Genomic DNA, 18,641 nt, shown 5'->3' on the forward strand with positions numbered 1-18,641 from the left:
ATATTGGAAGTGCAATTCTTTCCTTTGTGTTGGAGTTTTCAGTGTATATACATTACTCAATAATTATACTACACAATAGCATAGAACAAAGTATACGTATGTGATTCGGGGCACACCTACAATCCTTTCTCACTGCAGATAATAAGTCACTGAACAGATAATAATAAATGTATTCCTTAATCATGCTGTCTTCTAGACCTGCTCTGACTACAGTCTGTAACCTCTGCAAGAGTTGCTTATGATTGAATATATGTATGTAAATGAAGTCTTTAGACTCTTTTATTGCTAATTATATGCTATTACATTTCACTCTATGAGTTATATGGTAATATTTTTCAGTTTGTAAGATAGGTTTTTCACACTTCAGATTTTTTCCTGCTTTGTTCCCACAAAACGAATGTTCCTGTTTGTGCTTCAAAGTGAGCTTCGATGACTTCCTAGCCTTCACTACATTTAGAAATAGCAACGTAACATCTGACTCCATTATATTTTTTTGCGAGTTCTCTCATTTAGTCCTCTCAGTTCACATGTTTGAATTTCCTTATTTACCACTAGACATACCAATCCTTATTACAATTTTTTTTGGATACATCTGATACTGTCCTTCAGACAAGAACAGAGCTGAGCAAGTTTCTGTTATGTGAGTGATGCAATGACTGATACTGAATTCATACCAAAGTGCAAGATCTTGGTGGTGTCTACATACACAACAGTAAGGACAACAGAGTTGGGATTGCACAATATATCTAATCTGACTAGATACTAATTTCAGAACACACTCTAATGCCTTTACTCCGTATCACTCCTTGAAGGCCACACATTATCAATAAATGTTTGAACACATCGTATAGTAAACAGGTTCATAGTGAGGGTCATTTGTGAATTATTTGTGATTTCTTTAAATGTAAAATCTAAGTACATTAAAAAATTCCTTAGCATAACTGATTACCATATGCATATGAAAAAGTTGTACAGGTAAGCAACTTTACTTTTCTTTACTCTACTTTTTTTTTTAGCATATACTATGTTGTGGCTTAACCCCTTACACTCACTGAGAACTTTATTAAGAACACTATATTAATACTTGGTAACGATTCCCTTTGCTCTCATTTCTTAATGCCATGGGTTCTACAAGATGTTGGACATATTCCTGGTTGACATGATAGCATCATGCAACTCCAGCTAAACCAGTCTCACCCGTATGCCCTGACCTCACTCATTAACTAGGCATTTCTGTATGCAAAACTGCCTCTCATTGGATGCTTTTTATTGCATAATTATGAATAAACGGAGACCGTTGTGAGTGAATAATACGGAGTTAAGCTGTGATCCGGTGAAGTAATCCTTAAATTGTGCTATTATTTAACACCTTAACTCGTGTTTAATACTTGTTTTACTCTCGCTGAAGGGAAGACAGTTGTACAAGTATCTCACTACATGTTATATTGTGTATGGTTATGTATGTGACAGATACATTTTAAATTAAGACTACAGGTGTTCCTAATAAAATGTAGCTCACCGGTTCCTAATCCTAATCCTATAGTAATCCCTGTGCTTTATTTAAGTGATTTTCTTTTCTAACACTCCACTTCAACAAAGGAAGATGATCATTTGATCCAGGTGTGTTGGGAGCAAGGAAAACACTAAAACATGCACTGCAGGGGGCAAGGACCAGTTTTGAGGACTTGAGATTTAGCTGAATGCAGCTCAGTGGACCAGAGGAGTGTTTACACAGATTATCATAAATGTTTAATTTTAGTTACCGGCTATATGTGTTAAGAGACCCAATGATCACATAACTCATAATGTAAAGACTGTGATAGCTCAGTGGTACTGACTACTATGCTGAATTTTGATAACTGATCTTTAATGTCTGTTCACTTCTGTAAGTTGAGGTTAAGGGTTCTTATGCTGTAAATATAAAAACAATTAAACAGAAATTAATAATATTTTTATTGTCCATGTGTCAGATCATGTGTTCAGAGGAGTCCATGGCACTGGTCAAAAGTGATACAAAGGTGATACATCACTATAAAGTATGTGAAATTGTCTTAAATCTATTACAATAATTCACTTATATAGAATTGAAGCTTCCCAAATTTTAGTTAAATACCCCTGACCTATTGTGTTACATCACTGGACAGTTTCCTAATGTAGGAGTCAAGCAGCTGGAAAACAGCATGGAGGCAGTGCAGTGGTCACGTGACCTGCATGTGCGTAATGTATAGGCTACTGATCACATCGAACTTGTACACAACGTGTCTCTCACAATCAGCAAGACACTTGCAATTACACAACAACACAAAGATTAGACAAGCTCTAGCCTACAGTACACGAATACAGATGTGGAGAAAGCCACAAAACACATGAAACCCGAGGAACAGTGTTTAAGACGCTGAGAGAAACATACAGAGATACAGATGCTATAAATCTATCGTATCTATAAACAATATACTCATTTAGGTCAAATGCAGTGTATACATTGCCTACTATTTCCAAATGACCAGCGCTATTATCATCTACAGAACAGTCTTATAATGGAGTAATAACGGTAAGCGAGAGCTCTGAAAATGTCATTGTTTCAAGTTGCTAAATATGGCGAATATTAGGTTTGTTGATCTGCTCTTTTTCTAAACCATCTAACTTCGGAAAGCGAATTCGCCATGAATCGGTGTTTATTTCATTATGACAGCATGATATAAGGCGAAAACAGACAGACAGACAGACAGACAGACAGACAGACAGATAGACAGACAGACTTACCTCTGTTTCTTTAAAGTGCTTCAGTAAATAGTTCCTATGTTATCCTGCATCCACATTACATCATAAGCAGGAGAGCTGCTCCGTATGATCTATTATCACTACTGCGATGGAGAGGAGATGTGAGCCCATGATTCATACTCTCTCTCTCTCTCTCTCTCTCTCTCTCTCTCTCTCTCTCTCTCTCTCTCTCACACACACACACACACACACACACACACACACACACACACACACACACACACACACACACAGTTTTGGTTACTCCACCCTCACTGGAGTTGCTGGCTCATCAGGAGCCACGTCCCGACCACTGCTGTACTCTGTGTGTGTGTGTGTGTGTGTGCGTGTGTGTGTGTGTGTGGGTGTGTGCGTGTGTATGTGTGTGTGTGCGCGCGCGCCCGTCTTGCTGACAACCATATGTCCCTACAACATTAGGAATTTTTGACTGATTTGACCTTGTGGAAACATTTATGATGATCTCAGTTTCACATTTCTGCTTCAGGTTCTGTAACTTCCAGTGTTTTCAGTAAATCACTACACTTCATTCTCCATGGCATTAATCATTTGAGGCACAATTTACCTTCATATATACATACCTATAATAATATAACATTAAATATAACTTTCCATATGAACAATGTTACAATAAATTACCTTTATTATAGTTCCACTGAAAATGATGAAAATATCGTTTATAATTGAGATAAATTAGATTCTTTGTTTGTGTGTATACGTGTGTTTTCTTCAGTCATTAAAAATGAGCTTTCATGAGCTTCCCCTCATCTTTTTTTATTTTTTTATTTTTATGAATTACACTGCTGAGTTTGAGAAATGGCATAAATAAGCAGATGTTTTCACAAATGTGGACAAGAAGTCCAAAATCTTTTATACAAAGATGATTTTTATCTGGTCACACCTGAGACAAAAATGTGCCTCAAGCCAACACATGAGCAGAGCAGAGGCTTTAGTGAAAGAGGTGCATGTTTTAAATAACATGCTGGTGAGAAGCATGAATGGTATTTGAGACGTCAGCACAAAAGTTCACTTGGTAAAGGCCACATTTTTTGAAGGGAATTCATGATTAAGCCTAAATAAATAATTATATTTAAAGCTAATTCATTTAAAAGCCTTGCAAACAGTATATCTTTGTTACCTTATAATTTTACATAGTGTTAAATATGAGAGATTTGGTTTAAGTATGATGTCAATTATGAGAAATTTGTTTTGACCAAGAATTTTACCAAGCAAAAGCAAACAAGTGCAACAGTGTGACACAAGGACAGTGCAAACAGACAATACAATACACTACAAGACGAAATACACAAAATACACAAACTTGTGACCAGTGTGCATATTGTATGTTATAAAGTACAGTGTACAACTAGAGCAATTGTAAACATGTACAAACTTATGTAGGAGCAACAGTATGATCTATGATCAAAACAGCATGGTGGTGTGACTGTGATGGTCAGGTTTCCATAAACATTTGAAGGACATGAGCTTCCTTGACCTAATATCGAGTGGATATTCAGTACATTGCTATTATGAATTTACAAAGATATATGAAGAGATTAAACAGCATGCAAAATATTTTAATTACAGTGTATGTGTTTACAATGGATTCCTGCATCTATTTTCTGTAGGGTAGATCCTATCCTACACAGGGTCACAGGGAGACTCCATGCATTTATGAATGCGAATGCAGGCTAGAGAGAGAGCTGTTTATTGTAAGGTGGGGACACCACTCACACACCCATTCACACAAAGAACTATTTATCAGTGCTAATTAGCATGCAACACATGTCTTTGGACTGGGGAAGGAAACCAGAGTATCAAGAGGAAACACCAAAACCCCCTGAGAGCATGCACAGAAGAACATCAGAAGAATTCGCTTTTTACCACACAGGCCACTTTGTAAGCTTATTCAGTCTCTTGTCATTTCAACATCGGACTTCTGTAAATCTCTGCTGTCAGGTCTACCAACTCTGCCAGCTCTACCGCTCTGCAAGCTGCCTTTAACCCTCTCCACTCCAACATTGCTGACCCTGTGTTCTGAAGAAGGAAGAATTTCACTGTGTAGTAATGTATATCTAAAATATATGTGGCAATAATAAAATGCTTCAAATGATCCAAAATGTAGTGACTGTAACCTGCCTAAAGTCTCCCACACCTCCCATGTTGCTGTGTTCCCTCTACAGGTAGCTGCAGATAACAGCATGGTGCAGACACTGATGCAGACACTGCACCATGCCGGAAAAAGACGGAAACTTTGATCATTGCCCCAGATAAGAAAATTCCACAGATCAGACAACATCTTGGTTCTTTGGGTTCTTCTGTTCAGTCAAGCCTCAGGAACCTTGGTGTTGTATTTGATAAATCCATGTCTTTAGGTCAACATTCAGGACAGTTGGTTAAAAGCTAAAATGTTGGTTTAAATTTCTAAAATGAGGAAAATGTTGTCCAATGCAGATCTAGAGATGATTATACATGCTTTTATCTCTTCACGTTTGGACTATTGTAATTCACTTTTTACCTGTCTTAACAAACGTGTTTTAAATCGTCTTCAGATTGTTCAGAATTCAGCAGCGAGGCTTTTAACTGGAACCAGCAGAAGATCTCACATCACACCAGTTTTATACTCTCTTCACTGGTTACCAATCAAATATAGAATTGATTTTAAAAATTTGGTCCTCACTTATAGAGCCCTTCATGGGAATACTCCTGGGTACATCACTGACCTGTTGACCCCTTATGGTTCTTCGAGAGCATTGAGGTCATCAGGTCAAAATCTGCTTGTGGTCCCTAAAACCCATTTTAAAACTCGGGGGGATCTTTCTTTTCAGTCTGTGGCCCCCAGATTGTGGAACGCGTTGCCCCTGTCTCTGTGTGTGGCTGATTCTGCTGATTCCTTTAAAAAGCAACTGAAGACACTCTTATTTAGACAAGCTTTTAGCTGATTGGGCTTTTATGGTTTCATCCCTGTTGTAGTGTGTTTTTATTGTTTTATAATTGTAGTTTTATCATCTCTATAAATTTCTCTTTTTACTTTGTAAGATTGTTTTATTGTACTTTTAAGTTTTATTGTTATATTTTGTAAAGCACTTTGTGATTTTATCTGTGAAAGGTGCTATATAAATAAACCTTACTTACTTACTTACTTACCATGCTCCCTCAGATCTTCTAGCACAGCTTGTCTGGTCCCACCATCTCTCACGATTGAAGGCAAGATAGGAAGGTAGACTCTTTTCTGTCCTGGCATGGACTTCATCTAGATGTTTTGAAAATCTACCTCTTCCTGAATTACATATTTATTCATAGCACTGGAGTTACAACTGAAGAAATGAAAGGGTTCTTGGTACAGAGACTTTGGCATAAATGTGTATGCAGGAAGGCATGGAACCAGAAACTTTACCATTACTGGCACACAAATGGAGTGAAAGTAATTAAAACTTCAGATTTTTCTATCTGCATGCTGGGCATCATCATCAAACCTTTACTAAACATCAAATTGACATGATATAACACAACTACAAGTGCAAAAAAAGACATAAGTGCACACGTATTGGCCTCCCAAAATATGTTTGTGTTGTGTTATACAGGAGAATTGAATTAGATTGAATTTGAACTACATATCATATGTTGTTTGCTTCTTTACCTAATCCCCTCTTGACCCATTATTGACAACTGGTGGCTGTTGTGCAATTTAATTTCCATTTGGAAAACAGTATGGCAGAAATAATAATGCTCACTTGGAAATTTAAAAGTTTTATATCAAACCATTGTTACATTTTTTAAAGGTTTTACCTGGGCTTGTTCTGAGAACTCTTGAAGATGATCTTTCTTCAAACATATTCTATAACAATCTCTGGAGCATCCCAAGTGTCTTTATATTGAGATCATGTGAGACTTTAATTGTTTAAAGTTCAGTACCCTTCACATAATAATGTGATTTTTTGTGGCAGCTGGTTGCATCAGAATGAGTGGAAAATCACTTTCTGGAGCAGTTGGGAGTTGTCTGATTGCACACAGGGAAGATCTGCCAGAAGTGAGTTACAATAGTTCACAGGGTCCCAAGGCTACACTGAAGTGAATCTAAAATGTTGGAAGCAGATTAAACACTGACGTGTGCAGGACAGGGATACTCTTAAGATGGACAATGGATTGAACCTGAGTGAAATGAGTGAAGGAAAGAAAATAGCTTGAATCCCCTTAAAGCAGAAACGTCATGATTTGAGTCAGCTTACAAAAAGCCTGACAAAATTTTCTGTTAATCAAGCCAGTTTTAGCAAATGGTGCCATCTGCTGGGCGCTTTCTGTAACCGCTTTTTTTTTTTTTTTCCGATTTTAACTATACTGAAACAGCTTTTAACAAACTGGTGACACTGGAACTTAATAATAATAATAGTTATAAATTATTATTATTATTATTATTATTATTATTATTATTATTATTATTATTATTATTATCACTAGTAGTAGAAGTAATATTCATCCATTATCAGCAGGGCACCATGAAATGATGCAGCACAGTGAAATGATTTCCTTCACATTGGGAAATTGGGGTCAGAGTCACTGAGCCACAGCTACCTGCTGCTACTACTGCAACTGCTACTATTACTGATGCTGCTGTTGCTGCCACTGTTTTTATGGACCCAGAGCCCATCTGGGTGTAATGTAGGAATACACACTGGTTACACACTGGGCCAATATGGTCCATGGTAAATCATTTTGCACGCACAAATACATTCACACACTTAATTTACACCTACGGGTAATTTGTCAAAGCTTGTCCACCTACTGATAGGTAGGTAGACTCTTCTGTTCTGGCATCCAAGGTGGAGGAATGAACTTCCTCTTGATGTCCTGTTATATATATATATATATATATATATATATATATATATATATATATATATATATATATATATATATATATATATATAAAACTATAAACTATAACTTTTTAAAAAGCTATCATTCCTTTAGTCTGTGTTCTAGTGAACCAGTGCTAATATTTTATATATATATATATATATATATATATATATATATATATATATATATATATATATATATATATATATATATGGAGAAGTCACAACACTTTTGTATCTATATTGATTATAAGTATTTCCCTGGAGTTACAACTGAAGAATTTTAAGGGTTCTAGTACAGAGACGTTAGCATATTTAAAGGCCAAGAATAACAATGTTTAGCTCTTAAATTAAAGCTCTGTTATAAATTCTTTTGTACAACTTTTTATCCAATTAAGATAATAAATGTGTATACATTTTTCACATGTGGCTCATGATACAACTACTACTACTACTACTACTACTACTACTACTACTACTACTACTACTACTAATTCATAATTAACATGACACTATACACACAATCACTCACTCATTCACACCTAGGGACAATTTAGTCACCTGTATGCATGTTTTTGTGTAAACATGAGGAAATTCATGGCGACTCTGTGATAATATTTACATGTGATAATGTATTGTTTTCTCACTGTATTATGAATCTTAAACAAATTGAAAGAAAATACGTCACAATAGAAATAGTAGTATCTGGAGTAGTATTTTTACGTCACGCATGTAATGTTACGTCATATAACACATGAACACGTGATACACATGTGCGTATTCAACGGGTCAAAGGACTTTTATTTTGCATGCTCGTAATCCGGAAGCGTTTATTCTGTGCTACATTTTCAAAATAGCTTATAATAGCGATGAGTTTTAATTGCTAGTTATTTAACAAAAAACAAAAAAATGGCTTCTACAAAAGAATTATTACAGATGGACCTGTACGGTTTACTCGGAGTCGAAGGAAGAGCGACAGAGAAAGAGGTGCAGTAAAAAAGTCCCAGATGATTATTAAGACTCGTGGTAGTGAGTAGAGCTAGCGGTGTCCTGACCGGCTGGTGTTTGTGATGGACGTGATGTGGGGAATAAAATGACTTAAACACCGTTACAGTGAATTAATAAATCAACATTAAAGACCAAACATTGTGTTAGTTGGCTGTCGTGTTAGCTTTCGACTCTTACGGTCTGTCAGTGGTCTTGAGTCATGTGGCTGACAGGTTGCTCTGTCATATCGTCCTTTATTTACATTTGTTTTCAAACATGACAAATATTAAATATCATTTAAATGGACCAGGAAGCAAGGCTGTGCATCTTTTTTTTTAAATAGTGAATATTTATTACTTTTATACAATATATCATCTATTACATCCTACAATTACATCCCACTCTCAAAAAAATAAAATAAAAGGCAGCAAACCGCACTTGGTCTATGTACAATAACTATGTACAGAAGATGTACATTTATAGTTATCATCAAAAGCACATTTAGCATATTGTTTTTCAACTTGTCTGCCTTTACAAATTTAAGGTTACGGTTTTGTTTATTGAATTTTAAGAACAGCTGAGATCCCTGTACATATATCTACTACTTAGAGCTTTAAAATGAAAGGTAATTATAACAGGTATATAGTATTATATTATAATATTATGTACATGTGATGTTATGAAGTGTAATGCTAATTTTTCTTTGTAGTACCTTGGCAAAAACAAACAGCTGAAGACCAACTGAGAACCTGCACAATTAATACAAATAGACTATATATAATATATATATATATATACACACACACTAAACATATAATAAAATACTGTAAAGAAATGTATTGTGTCCGGACCTGTGAATAATTTTATTAACATTCATTTTATACATTTTAATTAGTTTTTCATTTAGTTTTTTATTTATATTTAACTCCCACACAAACTAACACTTATTTACTTATTAGTTAAAAAAAACAAAAAACACCTTCTTATCAACAAGAAACACCTGTCAGTCACTTGTTCCAATATTTGTGATCACTTGAAAAATGAGTGGGTTTAAACTAAAAGTGCCATGTTTTTATATTTCTTTAGGCAGACTGAATGTTTTTTGTTAGGGCGGAGAGATTAAAAACCTTTCTACATTTCACACCATTACAGGTTTCAAAGTATATTAAAAACTTCATTGTGTTCAAAAGTGACAGCTGACAGATTTTCTCATATGTCAAGAATGACAGCCATGTTACTACAAAGAAAAGGTTTTCAGCTCTTATTTTGTAATTCCTTCTTCCTGCTGGTTTATTTCCTGTCTTTAGTGCCTACACACAGGTCGCAGGTAGACCCTTGCATGTCTCAGGTTACTAGTTTATAGGAAGATATCATGCTTACTAATAAAGAAGATGGTTCTGAAGTGCCTGTATGGTTGTGTTACCAGTGTGTAAGCTTTAAATTTAACTTCAGGCCTTGATAAAATCACGCTTGTATAATAGGGATGTATCATTTACACTTTTGGCTTTTTCAAGGACGAATGTGGTGCTGAGCTCATAGTAACTAACTAAAGCATCAGTGGTGGGATAGAGTTTGGCTTCAAGCACGTTTTATATCAGAACTGTGTTTTCCAGTAAAATACAGATCAGTGTTTGTTTAATGCTACGTCCACAGATGGCACCCTTGTACTAGTATAACTCCGACCAAGTGCTTGCGTGCCTGGCTCGTGATGAGAATGATGCAAAGCAGGGGCTCTAAAACACACTTCTGGCTGCAGTAAACCCATTCAATGACCTTTTAAGCTAAAAAGAGCATTCACTTTTTGAAGATCACGTCATCATAAAGAAAAGAGATTATTTAATAATAGATAAAGAACACATTGAAATTCTTTTCTTCACATATCCCAGCCTTGGAAGTTGGGGAGCAGTGAGTTAAGGGTGTTGCTCAACTGCACAACAGGGACAGCTTGACAATGGTGGGATTGAACCCTGATCCGCTAATCAACAACCCAGAGCCTTAACCACTTGTGCTACCAGTAAGAGAGTCAAATGCGTATATCTTTTAAATTTAAATGTGTAATGTATTGGGTTTAGTAGTCTGTGCTTGATCTCCATTTTTCTTTGTCATAGGATGATTAAGTTCAACCCTCTGCAGCGGACTCTTCTGGTGCTCGGAAATACTTTCTTAATTACTTGTTATATGCATTTATATAGTTATAAAGTGCCAGTTTTCTGGATACTACAAAGTCCTCTGGTTTAAAGAATCCATTGTCCTTATAACTTGTGCAATATCTTCATATACACCAATCAGACATAACATTAAAACCACTGACAGGTGAAGTGAATAACAGGGATTTGCTCGTTACCGTGGCACCTGTCATGTGGTGGGATAGATTAGGAGTCGATGAGGAAGGAAAATGGGGAAAGGTAAAGAGCTAGTGACTTTGACAAAGGCCAGATTGTGATGTTGAATGACCTGATCAGAGCATCTCCAGAACATATCCATGTCATGTGAGGTGTTCCTGGTATGTAGCGGTTAGTACCTAGCAAAAGTTGTTAAACAACGGATAACCAGTGAATTACATGGTGACTCTGCATGTGAGTCCAATTCTCACTGATGTGCATGGGAAGCGAAGGCAAGCCCGTCTGGTTCAATCTCACAGAAGAGCAGAAGGCTGGATAGAGGACACTTGAACCATGAGGCAGTGGAAGAAGGTGGCTTGGTCCGATGAATCACGTTTTCTTTTACACAATGTGACCAGCCAGATGTTTGTGCATGTGAAATCACCAGAATGCTCTACATTATTACTTTGAGATGATACTTTACATAACATTTACCTAGTAGACAAACTACATCTCTTTATGCCACACTGAAAATCTTGTTCAGGAATGGTTTAGGGAGGCATGGTGGCTTAGTGGTTAGCACGTTCGCCTTACACCTCCAGGGTCGGGGTTCGATTCCCACCTCCGCCTTGTGTGTGTGGAGTTTGCATGTTCTCCCTGTGCCTCGGGGGTTTCCTCTGGGTACTCCGGTTTCCTCCCCCGGTCCAAAGACAAGCATGGTAGTTTGATTGGCATCTCTGGAAAATTGTCCGTAGTGTGTGAGTGAATGAGAGTGTGTGTGTGCCCTGCGATGGGTTGGCACTCCGTCCAGGGTGTATCCTGCCTCAATGCCCGATGACGCCTGAGATAGGCACAGGCTCCCCGTGACCCGAGAAGTTCAGATAAGCAGTAGAACGTGAATGAATGAATGGTTTAAGGAACATTGGCTGAAAGACTTGGCCTCCAGATTCCCCTGATCTCAGTTTGATAACGGGTGTGTGGGATGTTCTGGACAAACAAGTCAGATCCATGGAGTCCCCACATTGCATCTTATAGGACTTAAAGGATCTGTCGCTAATACCTTGGTGCTGGACACAGCACACCCTCAGAGGGTTCATGGAGTCCAGGCCTTGATGGGTCAGAGCTTTTTTGTGGCATATTGGGGGACCTACACAATATTAGGCAGTTGGAATTAATGTTATGGCTGAATGAATAGAATGTACTTTCAGAACACTGACTCTGTTTGTTATGCAATGGTCTGTACAATGGAAAGGAGATTGCTAACCATGTGGCAGCAGCACAATGCATAAAACCATGCAGGTCAAGAGCTTCAGGTAAAGGGAAGAGAGTTCAGATTGTTTTGAGCTGCCAGGTTACAGTAACACGTACAATGTCTTTACATCTGTGGGGAGCAGAATAGTTTCTCACCATGCACAAAACCTCCAACCTTTCAGGTGGATGAGCTGAAACAGCAGAAGATGACCTCGAGTTCCCTATAACAAGAATCTGAGTTTATCATGAGCACAAACTCACCCAAACTGGACAGACAGACCATGCACTCTTTTTCTAGTTTGTAGAGATGCTTTTCTGCTCACCACAGATGTAAACAGAGATATTTGAGATACTATAGATTTCCTGTTAGCTCAGAACAGTCTAATCTTTCTCCTCCGATCTCTCTCATCATCAAGGTGTTTCAGTCTGCCGACCCTCGAAACACAGGATACGTTCTGCTTTCTGTAAATTCACCATTCTGTATAAACTCCAGAGACTGTTGTGTGTGTAGAAAATCCTAGAATATCAGCAGTTTCTGACATACTCAAGCCAGCCCATCTGGTACCTACAACCATTCTGATGTTTGATGTGAACAATAAATGTATCTGCATATTAGGCATTGTGCTGATGCCAGATGTACAAGAGTATTTGGCAAACAAGTCGGTGTGAATTAGATGTTCTGTATGACTAATGTATGACAACATGTATATTGCAACCAGCACTTTTCAGAGCTGTGCTGTTCTAAAAGATTCATCAAAACCATTTGACTGTGCTATAAGTGCTCTTAGCCTGAATTGCACCATTTTTTTATATTCAGTATGGACCAGTACCTTTTTATGGTTATTTCAAAATACTATTACGATATATTTTTATTTCAATAGTGACGAGGAATATGGTGCAAGATGACCGTGCCTCTCGGCTGACGTTATTAGAGATCATCCACTGGTAATGTAAGCTTGTTTATCAGTACAAGAGCTAACCTGGACTCATACTGAAGTAACCAAATTCCAAATTCTTGTCTATAACTATATGAAGAGGGGGCACGGTGGCTTAGTGGTTAGCATGTTCGCCTCACACCTCCAGGGTTGGGGGTTCGATTCCTGCCTCCGCCTTGTGTGTGTGGAGTTTGCATGTTCTCCCCATGCCTCGGGGTTTCCTCCGGGTACTCGGGTTTCCTCCCCCGGTCCAAAGACATGCATGGTAGGTTGATTGGCATCTCTGGATAATTGTCCGTAGTGTGTGAGTGAATGAGAGTGTGTGTGTGCCCTGCGATGGGTTGGCACTCCGTCCAGGGTGTATCCTGCCTAGATGCCCGATGACACCTGACCCGAGAAGTTCGGATAAGCAGTAGAAAATGAATGAATGAATGAACTACATGAAGAATCAGTGCATTTGGTCCAAGTCGAATACATTTACGTTTATTCCATCTTCTTTTCATTCGAGCAGCATGTCAATCCTTCAAAGCGCTCAGAAGCAGACAGAAAATGAAATTAGCCCTCCTGTCTTACAGGTTTTAATTTGCACCCAGGGTAAAACCTATCAGCTGCACTCTTTTTGAACCCTATCTAAAAAGCCAGAGAACGCAAACTCAGATATGGATCATACCTCATGGGAAAAGCTGTATTTTCCCGCAGCTAATTTGGTGGATTAGAGGCACGGTGAAGATTGCAAGCATAAAATGTTCGGTTAGATAATGATGTTTAGTTTTGGAAAGCCAACCAACTGAACCATGAGTTGTTGGATTATTAGGATAAAGACACATGTAGGTATGTTGTTGCCAGATTTGCTGTGTGGTGGTCTTAGCTCTCCAACATGGCTTTTTTTCCTTACAGAAAGTTGCACTGCTACAAATTATAAAAAAAAGGACTATCATGATGTACAGTAATAAGCACGCATGCTCACTTCTGATCATTGTTTGTTTTTAGATTAGAGTGATGGTCACAGAGATGTTCACACGTCCTGTCAGTGGACGAAAATTTGTTCAGTAGGATACTAACTGATGGCAAATCCGATATGTGCATCTCTATTATCATAAAGTTTTTTTAAACACAATTCTCTTTTTCAAAACTCTTCATATAGCTGTGCCAAAGCTCCATTTGTCTCAATCTAAACAAGAGAAAATGTTTCTTTCTTTTTTGCTTTGTGGTCAGATTGGATTGTTTTGTCTTAGGATAATCTTGTCGTGTTTTTGTTTGATTTGTAGAGCTGTGCATCATTTGTCCATCGTGCTTAATTGACGAACCTATCTGAACCTTAGTGTTTCTCTGAGACCCACTTTCCTTTACTGATTTTGTTCTTTTTAGTTAACTTTGCCCTCCTTGTCCCTAGCAGTTAAATCGGTTTAATTAAAAGCATATCATCATTAACATTAATGTCACAAACGATTGGATAATATGTGCAGTCTAAATGGTTTAAAACTATTGGAGGTTTTAGTCGCTGTTTTTGAGTGTACATATGTATATGTGCATGTGTATACATGTGTGAGAGTGCATATGTATGTGTGTGTGTGTGTGTGTGTGTGTGTGTGTGTGTGTGTGTATGTATATGTGCATGTGTATGCATGTGTGAGAGTGCATATGTGTGTGTGTGTGTACATATGTATATGTGCATGTGTATGCATGTGTGAGAGTGCATATGTGTGTGTGTGTGTACATATGTATATGTGCATGTGTATGCATGTGTGAGAGTGCATATGTGTGTGTGTGTGTGTGTGTGTGTGTGTGTGTGTGTGTGTACATATGTGTATGTGCATGTGTATGCATGTGTGAGAGTGCATATGTATGTGTGTGTGTACATATGTGTATGTGCATGTGTATGCATGTGTGAGGGTGTGTGTGTATGTGTGTGTACATATGTATATGTGCATGTGTGTGCATATGTGTGTGTGTACATATCTATATGTGCATGTGTGTGCATATGTGTGTGTACATATGTATATGTGCATGTGTGTGCATATCTGTGTGTGTGTACATGTGTATATGTGCATGTGTGTGCATATGTGTGTGTGTACATATGTATATGTGCATGTGTGTGCATATGTGTGTGTGTGTGTACATATGCATATGTGTGTGTGTACATATGTATATGTGCATGTGTGTGCATATGTGTGTGTGTGTACATATGTATATGTGCATGTGTATGCATGTGTGAGAGTGCGTGTGTGTGTGTGTACACATGTACATGTGCATGTGTATGCATATGTGAGAGTGCGTGTGTGTGTACACATGTACATGTGTATGCATGTGTATGCATGTGTGAGAGTGTGCGTGTGCGTGTGCGTGTGTGTGTGTGTGTGTACTTATGTATATGTGCATGTGTATGCATGTGTGAGAGTGCGTGTGTGTGTGTGTATACACATGTACATGTGCATGTGTATGCATATGTGAGAGTCCGTGTGTGTGTACACATGTACATGTGCATGTGTATGCATGTGTATGCATGTGTGAGAGTGTGCGTGTGCGTGTGTGTGTGTGTGTGTGTGTGTGTACATATGTATATGTGCGTGTGTGTGTACTTATGTATATATGCATGTGTGAGAGTGCGTGTGTGTGTACATATGTGTGCATGTGTGTGCATATGTGTGTGTGTGTGTGTTTACATACTGTATGTATATGTGCATGTGTGTGCATATGTGTGTGTGTGTGTTTACATACTGTATGTATATGTGCATGTGTGTGCATATGTGTGTGTGTGTGTTTACATATGTATATGTGCATGTGTATGCATGTGTCAGAGTGCATATGTATATGTGTGTGTGCGTGTGTACATATGTATATATGCATGTGTGAGAGTGCATATGTATGTGCGTGTACATATGTATATGTGCATGTGTATGCATGTGTGAGAGTGCATGTGTAGTGTACATATGTGTATGTGCATGTGTATGCATGTGAGAGTGCATACGTGTGTGTGTGTGTGTACATATGTATATGTGCATGTGTGTGCATATGTGTGTTTGTGTGTGTGTACATATGTATATGTGCATGTGTATGCATGTGTGAGTGCGTGTGTGTGTGTGTGTGTACATATGTATATGTGCATGTATGTGCATATGTGTGTGTGTGTACATATGCATATGTGTGTGTGTGTACATATGCATATGTGTGTGTGTGTACATGTGTGTGTGTGTACATATGTATATGTGCATGTGTATGCATGTGTGAGAGTGTGCGTGTGTGTGTACTTATGTATATATGCATGTGTGAGAGTGTGTGTGAGTACATATGTGTGCATGTGTGTGCATATGTGTGTGTGTGTGTGTGTGTGTTTACATACTGTATGTATATGTGCATGTGTGTGCATATGTGTGTGTGTGTTTACATATGTATATGTGCATGTGTATGCATGTGTGAGAGTGCATATGTATGTGTGTGTGTGTGTACATATGTATATATGCATGTGTGAGAGTGCATATGTATGTGTGTGTGTGTGCGTGTGTACATATGTATATATGCATGTGTGAGAGTGCATATGTATGTGTGTGTACATATGTATAAGTGCATGTGTATGCATGTGTGAGAGTGCATGTGTAGTGTACATATGTGTATGTGCATGTGTATGCATGTGTGAGAGTGCATACATGTGTGTGTGTGTGTGTACATATGTATATGTGCATGTGTGTGCATATGTGTTTGTGTGTGTGTACATATGTATATGTGCATGTGTATGCATGTGTGAGAGTGCATGTGTGTGTGTGTGTGTGTGTGTGTACATGTGTGTGTGTGTACATATGTATATGTGCATGTGTACGCATGTGTGAGAGTGTGTGTGTGTACATATGTATATGTGCATGTGTACGCATGTGTGAGTGTGTGTGCACATATGTATATGTGCATGTGTACGCATGTGTGAGAGTGTGTGTGTGTGTGTACATATGTATATGTGCATGTGTGAGAGTTTGTGTGTGTGTACATATGTATATGTGTGTGTGTGTGTGTGTACATATGTATATGTGCATGTGTGTGTGTGTGTGTGTGTGTGTGTGTGTGTGTGTGTACATATGTATATGTGCGTGTGTGTGTGCGTGTGTGTGTGTGTGTGTGTGTGTGTGTGTGTGTGTTATCATAGAAGTAAAATATAGAAATATGAATTTTAGCCTTGCGGGGACATTTGGCTGGTGTCACATGAAGAAATAATGTTTACTTTGAAAATCTGCAGCTTTTATTCAAAAAGCTTTCCTTTGGGCTACTGGAGTTAAGCTTATTGACTTTCTGGTAAAATATGATGTAGATAAAAATAACATTAATTAGCTGCATTAATAATTACAACAATGCAAGGTTTTCCCAAGTGCAGTAGGACCAACATGCGTGTGTGAGTGTAATAATGTGGTTTTCTGGTCAAACCCCCTTTAGTTTGCATCCTTTGATGTTAAATATGAAGTGTATAAAACACTCTGTAGTAACATTCAGTTGGCTCGTGCCATTCTAAACTTTTGGTGAACCGTTATCACCACCTTTTTTTTTTTAAATTTCCAGAATATTTCATATTGTGTTTTCTTGGGACTGTCACCCCTTTCCGTGATTCCTCCCCCTTATACGTTTTAGTTCTGCACTGTTCTTTGCCAGTAACGGCATGAATAACAATAGAGTCTGAAATTTTATCATGAACTCCTTTGCCAAGAAGCATACAGTGGCTTGGACAGATCTCAAGAAAAGCAGTCTCTTAGTTTTCTGAAACCTAGTAAGACATGAACATACTATTCGGATTCAGAGGATGTGGAGTGAAAGTTGGGTTTCTTGCAGGAGAATAATTGGTGGTGTTATGTCTGAATCACGAATACTACAGCATACTTTGCTAACCGCAGCGGTGGCCTGCAAAATGATTTTTTTTAAATTGAATTATCTTTTTTTTTTTAGATCAAGAAAGCATACAGACAGAAAGCTTTATCCTGCCATCCAGACAAGAACCCAGATAATCCCAAGGCTGGTGAGTTGGTTTCACATCTATACATATGTTCAGTGGCTATTTAATAGGAACAGCTATACACCTGCTTATTCATCCAATTATTCATCAGTTCCCAGTACATCATGTGGTAGTAGTGCAACAAGCCAAGATCTTCACATCAACCTTCAGAGCTCGCTGGTGACTTATAGCGTCTCTTTTCTTTTGTTGCACAAACCTGCACTTTAAGCGTTAATGTGTTTGCTCTCTGGCCCAACAGTGGCTGTCTGGTTCTCGTGGGATCAGAACCACTACTTAGTTTATGTACATTTTAAACAGAAATGCCTTTGTAGCAGGAAGTTTAGATTTAACAGGAAGTTTATGTTTCTGTAGTATCGTACTGTTTATTGGAACATTCAGCCGTACCATTTTAGCGATGTGCTTTTCTTGCCGGTAACAGCATGACTAGGAAGGACTTAAAATCTTAGCATGATCTCATTTCCCATGATGGAGTGTCATGTTCATGGGAGAAAAGGTTTGGATACATTCTACAGACACATGGCAG

General features: G+C 38.0%; 2 protein-coding genes across 6 annotated transcripts in view; one reads left to right on the plus strand and one right to left on the minus strand.

The window, feature by feature from the left end:
- inf2 (inverted formin 2) overlaps positions 1-3,091 on the minus strand; it is a 33,825-nt gene extending 30,734 nt beyond the window's left edge. The window contains exon 1 of one of the 5 annotated variants that reach the window (XM_047821348.1): positions 2,764-3,076. The gene's annotated coding sequence lies outside the window, so the exon portion shown is untranslated. Of the gene's footprint in view, positions 1-2,763 lie in introns of all 5 variants that reach the window. The other 4 variants (XM_047821350.1, XM_027173641.2, XM_047821352.1 and 1 more) reach the window with 4 other exon arrangements.
- A 5,339-nt stretch (positions 3,092-8,430) lies between these two features.
- Positions 8,431-18,641, plus strand: part of dnajc17 (DnaJ (Hsp40) homolog, subfamily C, member 17) — a 53,010-nt gene continuing 42,799 nt past the window's right edge. The window contains exons 1-2 of the mRNA XM_027173644.2: positions 8,431-8,624; positions 18,052-18,121. Of these exons, the coding sequence (XP_027029445.1) occupies positions 8,547-8,624; positions 18,052-18,121 (148 nt within the window). The 5' untranslated portion in view covers positions 8,431-8,546. The remainder of the gene's footprint in view (positions 8,625-18,051; positions 18,122-18,641) is intronic.

This window comes from Tachysurus fulvidraco, chromosome 12, assembly GCF_022655615.1.
Source record: "Tachysurus fulvidraco isolate hzauxx_2018 chromosome 12, HZAU_PFXX_2.0, whole genome shotgun sequence".
NCBI lineage: Eukaryota > Metazoa > Chordata > Actinopteri > Siluriformes > Bagridae > Tachysurus > Tachysurus fulvidraco.